Raw genomic sequence first — 12,397 nt, forward strand, 5'->3', positions numbered from 1 at the left:
TCCCTCAGGATAACACCTCAACACCCAACCACTGAACTCCACACAATTTGCCCTGCACACTGGAGGAGAGCCCCATGCGTGGAGGGCAGCAAAGCTGGCTGTACATGTTTCTATAGGCTAACGGCATGATTCCTGTAAGAGATTTCCTTTAACTGTCCTATTCGCATGAACGACTGGCTGTAGACGCATGACCTACAGTCGTCAATCCTGTCTCTGGCAACGGACCTCTGATGGAAACCAGGACACAAGAGCACAGAGAGAAAGAGAGAGAGAGAGAGTGAGAGAGGGGACAAGGGCTCAGTTGTGGCCGGGGATGGTTTTTAAAAGTCATTTTGATTTTGCCCTTGCAGGGTTTCTTTCCCTCCTACTCCAACCTCATCAATAAGAAATCCATGCGGATTTCAACCAGGAAAAAAAAAAAAAACCACATGAAATCAGCTTTAACCCTTGTCCCTTTGTTCCCATATATCTGTTTGTACTCACCATTCCATTGACAGACACCCACCCAATATGATCACTTCCTCCTCTCTACACCACTCTCTTTCACATCAACACATGGGCACCTCTTCACCTGCAATATATACATACACACAGAGATTTTTACTGTGAAGTCTGAGGCTGTATAGTAATCTCCTGTGGATAAACTGGATAATTTTTTTATGTTGTCTCTCTCCCGTTTTTATCATCTCTCAATGGAAAACAATGATCTTTAGTGTGTTTGGGGTTGTTAAGTGTTGGGGGCTCAGGAGGAGAGAATCCCAGGCTTAGCCACAGGGTTCCAAGGGAGGCAGCACCCCACCTGACAGGGCTTTCTTTCTCAGTAGGTGACCCAGACAGGTGGCTGCCCCAGGACTGCACCAGCATGTTCTATAGAGAAGAGGTTTTATATTTCTTCAAGCACTTATCTCATAGTTTGTGTTCAAAGTGTAAACTGTACAGTAATCAGCCTTGTGTATATGAAAAATAATAATAATAATAATAACAATAAATACTATGCAAACCAATAGAAACACTTTAGCGGTATGTACAAAGCACTAACAGCCCAGCTCCTGAGGGCTTCTTCAGGCTGAGGCCAGGGAGCCACAGCCTGTCCTCTGTGGAAGAGGAGGGAAAGGAGTAGGTAATAGTGAATGTATCCGCAAGTTCTTAGAAGTCAGCGAAACACCAAAAGTATCCCAGAGCAGTACTTGGTGCTCTTACTTCCGCATGCCTTGCAGGGTTAAGTAGGGAGGCGTGGAAGCAGGTACTGGGCTCTGGGCTCCAGTTAGGGGGTGTGGGTCACAAAACAGGAGGGGTTCGCCTCCGACCGGGGGCCAAGTCCCTTGCCTGACTTAGAATGACTTGAGTTTGAGGCGAGGCTCCCAGGCTGAAGAGGAGCAGCAGAGGAGGCGGAGCAGGTGGGAGACGAAGGGCGGTACAAGTGGAAAAGACCTTGCCCAGCCCTTAGGTAGCATCTGGCTGGGCTTTGGTCCAGGACAGGAAGGAAATAGACAAGGGTTCCATGCCTGGGTACCATCAGTGAAGAGCCTTAAGGTAATTACAGCCGAGCCTCCTCCAGAGGCTGAAATCAGCACAATCCCCACGTCCTCCCCATCTCCCTCCCAGCAGGGCAGTGCAGGCAGCATCCGGGGCCAGGGAGGGATTCCTTGACCTGCTCTCCTAGATGCCGAGAGCATCTTTTTGCCCCTGTAGCCCTCCTGAGATTTCTATGAGATGCATCAAAACCTTCCGAGTAGCACATATCAGAGACCCCGGGGGTCCAAGACCAGCCCCAATGACCAATTATAAACATTCATTGACCTGAGAAAAGAAGGTGCTGCTGCCAGTACGATTGATGACTCCAGGCAGCTAATATGTCTCCTTCCCCTTCCCAGGCTCCCAGACCCCTGCCTGCGTTAGGCTCTGGCTGCCACAGCCGGCATCCCAGCACCAATGGGACTGGAAGCTCCCGAGCCAGGCTGGCTTTGTCCTTGCACAGCTTATGACCTGACCTTGAACCCTGCAGGCTAGATAACAATAATAACAGCAGCAGCTCACATTTCTATAGCATTTTAAGGTTTAGAAAGTGTTTCCCAACAGTCAAATGATCCCAGAGTTGCTGCTTTCTGAGCTCCGTAAAGGATTCAGTGGCTGGTGGTAGTGTTTATCTTGTTTTTTTTTTAATTCTGTTTTTGTTTTTGAGGGGGTGGGAATTAAATCTGATACTCTCAGTTCACTCTAGGGTGGTCCAAGGAAATGCCAACTCCTCTTGCTCTTTGGCCTCTTTCAGTGTTGACCCCCTGCCCCCATCCCCAGCCAGCATATTTTAGATTATAACGGACTTGCCTACTTTTTAATTTTAAGTAGGGAAGTTTGGCTCCTATAGTCCCCTTTGTGGGGAGTACCCAGAATAGTCTCAGTTGTGACTATAGAGTGAGAAAAGGGAAGGGGGAACAGAAAAGATACCCTGCCTTTTTCTTGAAGAAATTTCCATCGTCCCATGTCCAATTTTTTGGTACTTTTATTAGTAAACACTGCCTAGCATCAAAGCAAACTGCCCGTTCCCCACCCCTGTGGAGTGGGACTGACGTTGGCCTCAGGAGGGGCTCCCAGCTCCCAGCAGGTGGTGCAGAGGGATGGGATGCACTTGCCCAGGGGCCTGGGCTGTGTCCAGCTCCTGGGCCTGGCCTAGCCTTTCTGCTGTGAGGGACAGAGGAAAGAAAGAGAAGGGCGTTCATCTCTAGTGATAAATTCAAAAAGGACACAAGGGGAAACAGGCTCCAGGGTTAATCGTCCCAGAGACAAGTGGCACTGGCAGAGAATGTGCAGCTGTATGGCACCCAGGAACACCTATAGTATCTCTTTTTCTGTACCATAATCTCCCTAGAATTGCTGATGCAGCTGAAACCAATAGCATCTTCATAGAGTCTTGTGTGGGTTTAAAAGCACCGGTCCATGCTTTGGCATCTTATACCCCGTCTGGCATGGCTGCTTTAGCCCGTACTGGCTCCAGGACCCGTTGGGTGATGTTGCTTTGTGCTCCAATTGCTAGTCGGAGCTGTTAGAGGAAGAGTTTGGGGTCTCAATGTGATACCTAGAGAATGCTGCAGTCTGCGCACTAGACGCTTTTTAGAAGTTTTGAAATTAACCTTTATCTCCTCTTTCTTTTTTAAATTGTTATGAAAACAAAACCTTTTTTCTGGACTCTCTCTTCCCACATGCTCTGTTACCTGGAGAGAGTTCCTTTCCCAAGTTCCTCCCTGCCCCTTCCAAATGTATAAATCATTCTCCCCTACACCAGCTGAACAGATGTCAAAATTAATAAAGAAATGAACACATAGAGAACGGCTCAGTCTCTCTTTGGGGAGGGGGGAGGGAGGGAGAGAACAATGGGGGTGGGGAAGGACAAAAACTGGGTTGAAGAAGGCCTGAGGGGAAAAAAGCTGAGCTCATAGAAAGATGGCAAAGATTTAAGGAGACTCTACATTTCTGAAAATAGCTGTGAAGTCCTCCCCAAGAAAAGTCTGAAAGAGATCTCTGGACTGAAGGAAGAGAGAGAGAGAGGACCAGTGTCTAAGAGGCTAGGAAGTAGATACCATCTAAATAAAGGTGGCATATAAACTATGACCTATGAGGGGGCAGGAAAGAAGGAAGGAGGAGAGGTGAAGTCCTGATAGAAACAATCAAAAGACAAGGGAAGTGGGGGGCTGGCAGAATTACAGCATATTAGAAGGGCTTCTTCACCTGGGGTCCATTAACTTTTAAAAAAAACATATTTTGGTAATGAATTTCATATCATTATTTTCCTTTGTAATCTCTGTATTTTATTTTATGCATTTAAAATCACAATTACGAGAAGGGGTCCCTGCATAGGCTTCAGCAAACTGACTGCCAGAGGGGTACATGACACAAAACAAGTGAAGAACCCCCGGGCTCAGATGGGCTGCATAGGCACCTTGTCATTCTCCAATGGGGTTCTCTTGATCACGGTATTCATCCCACAAAGAGACAATTCCTCACTCCCCAGAAAACATTAAATTAATTGTAGCTGATCTTCTTTATAAGCTATAACCATTAGGGGGCAATCTACTCATGTTTTCTTTCCACCTGCATTGGCCAAGCTATTCATAGAGTCCTAAAGAGGTCATCCAGCCATTCCCCTGACTCTGGGCAACTCTTCAGTGATGATAGAAGGAGGGAAGTAGAAAAGGAAGGAAGGAAGGAAAGGAGGGAGGGAGGGAGGAAGGAATGAATGAAGGAAGGAAGGAAGGAAGGAAGGGAGGGAGGAAGGAAGGAAGGAAGGAAGGGAGGGAGGAAGGAAGGAAGGGAGGGAGGGAAGAAAGGGAAGGAGAGAAGGATGGAAGGAAAGGAAGAAGGAAGGAAAGAAGAAGAGGAGAGAGGAAGGAAGGAAGGAAAGAAGAAGAGCAGGGAGGGAAGGAAGGAAGGAAGGAAAGAAGAAGGGAGGGAAGAAAGGGAAGGAGGGAGGGAAAAAGGAAAGAAGGAGAGAAGGAAAGAAAGGTAGGGAAGGGAGGGAGGAAGAGAAGGAAGGAAAAGAAAAGAAAAGGAAGGAAGGAAGGAGGAGGGAGGGAAGAAGAGAAAAGGAAGGAGGAAAGGATAAAATAGTTATGCTGAAAAGCACATTTGCAAGTATTGACGTGGCCTTCCTTCAGATGTTCTCAGTAATACCTTACCTACAAGTGTAGGATGTTTTACTTTTTTGGGGGGGTGGGGTGGGGTTAGGCAATGGGGTTAAGCATCTTGCCCAGAGTCACACAGCTAGTGTTATATATCTGAGGCCAAATTTGAACTCAGGTCCTCCTGAATCCAGGGCCAGCGCTCGATCCACTGCACCATCTAGCTGCCCCTGGATATTTTACTTTTTACAAAGACCTTTCACATCCATTATCTCATTTGCTCCTCACAATACCCATGTGAGGTGAGTAAGATGGGTAATAATATCCTCATTTTTTTTTGTAAGGAGCCTTCAGCTCAGAGATGTGACTTGCCTAAAGGTCACCCAGCTGGACTATAACATGCTTCTGATTCTAAGGCCAGTGCACATCCTATTCCAGGGTGCTGCCTTTGTATCAATTGGGTGTTGGCTTCTACTTTTCAGAAAACACATCAAGGAAGCAGAACTACTCATTCCCAGATAACACAACTTTAAATCTGTATGCAATTGTACAGCAAAATGACTAAGAGTTAGGAAATTAATCCTATTTTCCTAGTATTCTGCTTGGCCCCCGAAAGCAGAACTGAGCAACAGATGCAAAGAGGCAGATCTCAGTTTGACAGAAGGAAAATTCCTTATCCTAACAACTTGTTGTTGGGTTGTTTTTTCAGTCCTGTTTGACTCTTTGTGACCCCATTTGGGGTTTTCTTGGCAAAAATACTGGGAGTGGTTTGCCATTTCCTTCTCCAGCTCATTTTATAGATGAGGAAACTGAGGCAAATGGTGAAATGACTTACCTAGGGTCATACAGCTACTAAGTAAGTGTCTGAGGCCATATTTGAACTCGTCTTTCTGACTCCAGGACCTGGCACTCTATCCATAGCGCCACCTAGCTACCCCATCCTAACAATTACAAATGTTTGAAAATAGATGGATCTGCCTCAGGAGATAGTGGTTTCTCTATCACTGGACATGTCCAGAAACATCATAAAAGAGATTCTTAGCATGTGTTAGATTAGATGGCCTTTGGGGTCCCTTCCAACTTTGAGATTCTGCATACCAGCTCTGGGGGTGCTTTGTTAGTAATCCTGACCAAGTCACCAAACCCTCCCTGCCCTATTAGCTAATTAGGGCTTGGTTAAAAACAAACAAATGTGCCAGAGATGGAGGGTTCTTGGAACTACATAGCATGTAAATAAAGGTGGCATATATACAAACATAGACGCACTTTGGACTTACTTGTCATCCTTAGCACCAAATAGAAACAAGATGAATCCGAATCCTTTCAGAGCTGTGTCCAGAGTACCCAGATATAAATTACCTATAAACCCCTTCGTCACCTGCAGTCACCTACCTCCCAGCCCCAGGCACACAGGCTCCCAAGGTCCATCGCCTCTTCTTGTATTCATGTTAGGAAGAAGGTGACGAAGCACATAGATGCCCTCAACTTACATTCCATGTTCAGGGTCAACCTGGTAGAAGAAGAGAGTTCAGAGCTGCTCCAAACCCAGGAAGAACTTGGGTCAGGACCATGACAGGAGAAGTCCCTGAGTACCTGAGGAAAGTGTCTGTCTAGCAGGGATGGCCAACCCCCAGTGACAGAGCCAGAGAGCCAAGAGCTATAGGAAATTCAGGCAGAAACCTCAACCCCAGATATCTCTGCCTCAGGTGAGCGGGTCACTCAAGGGTTTTTGCAATGGTAACCTCTTCCTGTTCCAGAAGCCCTGGAGGAGGCCCTTGGTGTCACCTTTTCAAAGCCCCTGGGAATATGGCGAGGGGCCTGGGGGGAGGGGCTGCCTCTGAAGATGAACTGTGAGCTTCAAGACTGGCCGAGCTAATGAACTCACACACACACACACACACACACACACACACACACACACATGCGCTCCCGTGCACACGCTGATTTTATAGTCAATCTTTCAAAGTGCAATTTGTCGAGGAGAAGCCAATATGAGGCCCGTCTGGGGCTCTAGCCAATGGCAACACAGTTCCTCCGGCTCAGCCAGTCTTGGCCCTGTATTCTAATAGGCCATATCTTTATCAAGGAAATGTTGATTCTCCTGAAGTTAAAACTTCTCATGGAGGGACCCCCGGCTCAAAGACAGAGGAATGGTTGGAGCTGAGGAGTGGGGAGCAGCCACCTAAGGGAGACAGGAGTACTGTCTAGCCTCCAGCCTGGAGATAGAGAACTGAGCAGGAACCACATTGGCTAGCCCTTTCACTCACTCTAGGGAGAAACTCAGTTCCAAGCAACTGACGTGGGTGCCCAGCGCCCTCTATAAGCCGCAGTGGGTGAGGGCTGAGGGTGGGGGCCGGATGCTCAGGTTTGGTTGGGTGGGGGGGGATTGACGGAGAGGCCGTGGGCTACGCTGTTGGTGCAGACCTTGCAGGCTGCTATGGGATCTCGGCCACAAGCCCAGAAGCTAGGACTGTAGGGGCTGGGTGTTTGGACTCCAAGGGAATCTCACCCCCCCAACGTCTCCTCTCCCCAGCTTTGGGGAGAGGGAGCAGCAGATCATGGAATCCAACCTACAAGGGACCTTCTTGCTGAACAACACGCCGCTGGCCCAGTTCTCTGAGATGAAGGCACCTATGTGCCAGTACTCAGTGCAGAATTCTTTCTACAAGCTCAGCCCCCCGGGGCTAGGCACCCAGCTGGCTGCCGGGACCCCCCATGGGATTACAGATATCCTCAGCAGGCCAGTGGCAACTCCAAACAGCAGCCTTCTCTCAGGCTATCCCCATGTGGCTGGCTTTGGTGGACTCAGTTCCCAGGGTGTCTACTACGGTCCCCAAGTGGGGAATTTTTCCAAGGCCGGGAATGAGTATCCATCTAGGAGCAGGAACTGCTGGGCAGACCCTGGGCAGGATTGGAGAGGACGACAGTGCAGTAATAGTGAGTACTTGGTTTGCCTTGCCCACCTAGCCTCTCCACGGAATAGGTCAGCCCCCCTGGATGGGGAGGGAGGAAGACCTAATAAAAAGGGAAACTTTAGGGAGACATACATGCTCAAGTGGGCAGTCATTCAGTAAGTCTGTACAAGGAAAGACTCGTTTCCTTAGCACTGCCCTTCCCGAGCCTTTTTCTCTGCCTTCCTCTAATTCCTCCACGACATGTATTTATTCATCTACCGTTTAAATTACCTTGCCTCCTGGGGGGTCCTGGTGTCTGGTGAATTTAGGACCTCACTTCGCATGACCTTTCAGGGCCATACTTGAGGAACTCATCACTTCAGCTCTATTCCAAGTCAGCCTTTGTTCACCCTCCCCGATCCACGTCTCCTGTGTCCAGGTAGCCATTTTTGGTCCCCAGAATGTGGCCAGTACTCAGGCCCCTGAGAAGAGACTCCTATCAGCCCCCTCCCCTATTGAATGAAGTCTTCCTATCACTTCAGTTCCTATTATATGTTGCCTCCACTTCCTGAGTACTTTATCCCATCTCTTTGACTTGGGGGAAATGGGGAACTATTTTTCCCCACCACCTACCAAAGTATAGACATGAAGAGGTAGCCCCAGCCTTGAGGCAGCAGCTGAGCCAGAGCTCAGAGTAATGAGCATGCCCTTGGCCTGAAGGCAGCTTTTTCCAGGGCTCGGTTTCGGGTCGGATCACAGTGAGGTGCCCCTTGATTCTAGCCTGTGGCTAAAATATCTGGAAGGGGACGAGGAGACCCAAGGAGACAGGATAGGGTCTTTGTGAGTGTAGGTCTGTTACTGGTGGCCCTATAATCAGATCAGGGAAAGGAAGGGAAGGGAGGATGGAATGTCAGCCAGTTGGAATCCCAGGGCTCCTCCCATTTCCTGTCTGCCCTTCATCATCCCCACAGATAGTTAGGCTATGGTAGAGCCAGGCTTATGGTCAGAAATTTACTCAAACACCCATGAAAAGACCTCTTTGTTTTATAGGTTCAGATCAAGACTGGGCACCTGTGTTACAAAGCGACAGATAACCCTCAGTGTGCTCTCTCTCTCTCTCTCTCTCTCTCTCTCTCTCTCTCTCTCTCTCTCTCTCTCTCTCTCTCTCTGTCTCCCCCTCTCTGTCTGTCACTGTCTCTCTGTCTCTCTCTCTATCTCTCTCCCCCTCTCTGTCTCTCTCTCTATCTCTGTCTCTCTCTCTATCTCTGTCTCTCTCTCTCTCTCTCCTCCTTTTTTAGAGCAAGCTTTTTGCCTGGTCTCAGTCCCCACACCTGAACTATGGCAGGGTCCTGGTGCATTTTATCAAACCTCTCTCCCTTCACATGCTGCTAGGACAACTTTAATTCCAAATATTCCACCATCCTGGAAGGAAGTCACCAAAAGTGTTCTCAATTGCAGAATTAGGGCAAAGAAAGGGGGAAGTGGACAAAAAGCTGGATACCTGCTTCCTTTGCTCAATACAAACCCTGCATAGCTTTCAGCCTCTAGCCTCTCCCTGTGAGAACCATTCAGGGTCAGGCCAGCCTGGTCAGGGAGCTCCAGCAAGTGCCTTCTGAAAGACATTCAATAGAGCCTCTCCAGTTCTTCCCAGATTTAGATTTAGATTTCCCAGACTGGCCCCAATCAACAGGTTGTAGACATGAATCTTTCATGTGTTTATGATTAGGTTATGGGCTCTTCATTGTTGGTCTCTTCTTCTCTGGGTTCGGCTCGATTCTTGATGGATTCAGGCTAGGAGAACAGAGACATAAGAATCCACTGTTCTATGGCCCAGAGATGATGTTGACATAACGGTGTTATGCCAATCTCCATGCCCATGCTCATGCCTGCCATGGTACCATGAGGGGGGCCCTGATCAGGAAGTTCTCAGTACTGGTCTGGCCCTCTGCATATGGTAGGAAATGTTGACCAAAGGAAGGGAACACTCCATCAAGTGTGGGGCTTTAGAGGAGGGCACTGTGTTGCATGACTTCTTGGGGGGAGGGCATTGCTCAAGGAGTATTGATGTCTCTCTTGGGCAAAACTCTTCGGGACATTTAGCCTCTCAAGGGTAGTTTAGAGATGAACCCGGGTCAATAATTGTTACCAAATTGTTATCAATCACTGTTATCTGGGGCTTTAGTCCATACTCACTTATTTGCCTTCTTCCTCCCTCCTGCCAGCCCCAGACCCCTTGAGTGACAGCATTCACAAAAAAAAGCACACCAGGCCCACTTTCACGGGACATCAGATCTTTGCCCTGGAGAAAACCTTTGAGCAGACCAAGTACTTGGCAGGGCCTGAGCGAGCACGCCTGGCTTACTCCCTGGGGATGACAGAGTCCCAGGTGAAGGTGAGTTGTGAGTTACCCACCTGCTATGTCTCAGGGTTTGAACTCAAAAGGTCTTGGTGGAAATGAGACATTACTGTAGGTAGAAAAGTTGGGTGGTAGACAGCCCTGCTGTCTCCTGCCCTGGCTTTTTCGTTCTAATAAAGTCATGGGATTTTAGATCTGGAAGGGACCTTAGAAGTCATTTGGACATCCTCCGTCTCTTTTAGAGGAGAGGAAAATGAGAACTAGGGGATGGCAGTGGCTTGCTCGGGGTCACATAGGTTATAAATAGCAGGTCTGGGATTCAAGCCCCTAATTTCTGATACTAAACTGAGGGCTCTTTCCTACCCCCCATGCCCATCCTCTAGCCTCCTGAAGAAGGAAGAAAGTCTTAGCTATAGAATTAAGGCAAAGAAAGAAGTAGACTGAAAACTGGTCACCTATTTGCTTTACTTAATATAAATCCTGCAGGGACCATTCTTCTTGAACTTAAGCTATTCTTCACCTGCCCAGCTCCAGCCCCAAATGAAGCCAGAAATCTCAAGAAGGCATACTTCCTTAGGAGTGGGAAGACTCACCTATCCCACTGTGGATGAATTCCCTCATCCATAAAATAGAGACAAGAACTACAGCTCCCATTTATTTAAGTAGCATTTAAGCACTTCAAGTTTGCAAATCAATCATTATGTCATGTGATTAGAACAATTCTGTGAGGTCTGTGCCATTAGAATCCTCATTTTATAGATGAGAATATACTAATAATACTTGGACTAACATGTCCATGGCTCTGACGTGGGAAACATTTTATAAACCACTAAGAGGCATACAAAATATAAGCTATTAATAGATGTACTATTGACCTCAAAGAGTGGTGAAAGTCTGCAAAGGCACTCTGAAAGGTATGTAGGCAAATCAATGAGGTGAATTTTCATTTTTCATGGACACCATTTATTAATAATATAAACATGGCTGACACTTGGAGGGCACCTGAGAGTTTTATGGAGTGTTTTTACAGCCATTGTCTTATTTGATCCCTGCAACTACCCTGTGAGATCAGGTGGGAAAGGTATTATTTGACCCATTCTACAGATGAGGAAACTGAGTCTAAGAGCACTTGAGGGATTTACCCAGGGTCCGACAGGTACTAAGTGACAGTGCCAGGATTTAAACCAAAGCCTTTTGAATATGATACCATTGCTTTTTCCACTACAGCTCAGCTCCTGCCTCATTCTACATCTTCCTTACTGTGTCTGATTATTCAGTGTTTTCAGAATAACAAAAGGAGGAAGAAATGTGACAGCTGTTCTGACTGAGGCTTGGATCTTGCCGATCAATCAGAAGAAGCTACTGAAGCAATAGAGAGGCCAGTTTAGACTTTGGGAAGGGAGAACTTTATAACAAGTAGAGTTATGCAAAAAATAGTACAGGCTGCCTCAATAGAAAAGGGGTTCCCTTTCACTGGAGGTCTGAGCACTTGTTAGGTGTGTTTCTGAGGAGACTCTCTGATCAGGTATAGGTTGAACTAAATGACCTCTGAGGTCACTTACAAGTCAGAGCTTCTGTGATTGTCTGTATATGAAACTAAGGGACAGGAAGGGCTACGAATCTAAGACAGAGAGTCCTCCTTTGGAGGAATTGGGTTTAACATCCGATGTTGACATGAGAGTATTATGTCATGCCCATACCTGTCATGGTATCATGAGGGGAGCCCTGATCAGGAGGTTCTCAGTACTGGTCCTCTGCATATCATAGGAAATGCTTCGCAAGGGAAGGTGACACTGCGTCAAGTGAGGGGCTTTCGAGGAGGGCGCTGTGTGTGTCTCTCATCTTCCCCCCTCCCCTTAATACAAACTCCAATTGTAGGTGTGGTTCCAGAACCGAAGGACCAAATGGCGGAAGAAGAGTGCCCTGGAGCCCTCATCTTCCACCACGAGGTCCACAGGAGGAGGCGGCGGAGGCGGTGACCGAACAGTTTCAGAAAACGAGGACGATGAGTACAACAAGCCCTTAGATCCGGACTCAGACGATGAGAAGATCCGGCTGCTGCTGCGCAAGCACCGGGCGGCCTTCTCTGTCCTCAGCCTCGGGGCTCACAATGTCTGAGGGCGCGATCTCAACATCCCCACCCAGTGCCCATCGTCCCCATGATTCTGTGTTATCAGATCTCCCCCTCCCCCACAAAGAAAAACCAAACCCCGCTCTTCTTCCCTTTAACACACGCGTATTCATGCACACACGCGCACACGAGTCCCATGAACTCTCTACCAAAAATCCATTCATTTAAAAATACATCAGTCTTGTTTCAGCTGGAGATGGACCTGATAATTCAAGCTTGATTTCTCATTAGACGAAACCAGATAATAGACAGAGCTTTGAAAGCTGATGAAAAGGGGGCTGTGGGAAAGGTCTGAATTTCTTCTTGGCTTAAAACCAATTATAATTTCATCATTTTCTCCTTCCTTATTCCCCACCCCACCCCCATTCTGTTGAAGGGAAAATATAAAGATTCATAGGAATGG

At 47.6% G+C, this 12,397-nt stretch overlaps 1 protein-coding gene across 1 annotated transcript; it reads left to right on the top strand.

The window, feature by feature from the left end:
- Nucleotides 1-7,171: 7,171 nt before the first annotated feature.
- Nucleotides 7,172-11,981, top strand: NKX6-3 (NK6 homeobox 3). Its single transcript, XM_027865079.1, has 3 exons — nt 7,172-7,550; nt 9,730-9,899; nt 11,742-11,981. Exons 1-3 carry the CDS (start codon nt 7,172-7,174, stop codon nt 11,979-11,981), a joined length of 789 nt encoding a protein of 262 aa, XP_027720880.1.
- The last annotated feature ends 416 nt before the right edge of the window (nt 11,982-12,397 follow it).

The sequence above is a fragment of the Vombatus ursinus genome, unplaced genomic scaffold (genome assembly GCF_900497805.2).
Source record: "Vombatus ursinus unplaced genomic scaffold, bare-nosed wombat genome assembly UNPS02014778.1, whole genome shotgun sequence".
Taxonomy (NCBI): Eukaryota; Metazoa; Chordata; class Mammalia; order Diprotodontia; family Vombatidae; genus Vombatus; species Vombatus ursinus.

Excerpts from the sequence above, each read along its gene's own strand:
- NKX6-3 (XM_027865079.1), top strand. The coding sequence starts at position 7,172 with ATGGAATCCAACCTACAAGGGACCTTCTTGCTGAACAACACGCCGCTG. Across the intron at positions 7,551-9,729 it reads AGGACGACAGTGCAGTAATA|CCCCAGACCCCTTGAGTGAC; the intron begins GTGAGTACTTGG and ends CCCTCCTGCCAG. Across the intron at positions 9,900-11,741 it reads TGACAGAGTCCCAGGTGAAG|GTGTGGTTCCAGAACCGAAG; the intron begins GTGAGTTGTGAG and ends CTCCAATTGTAG.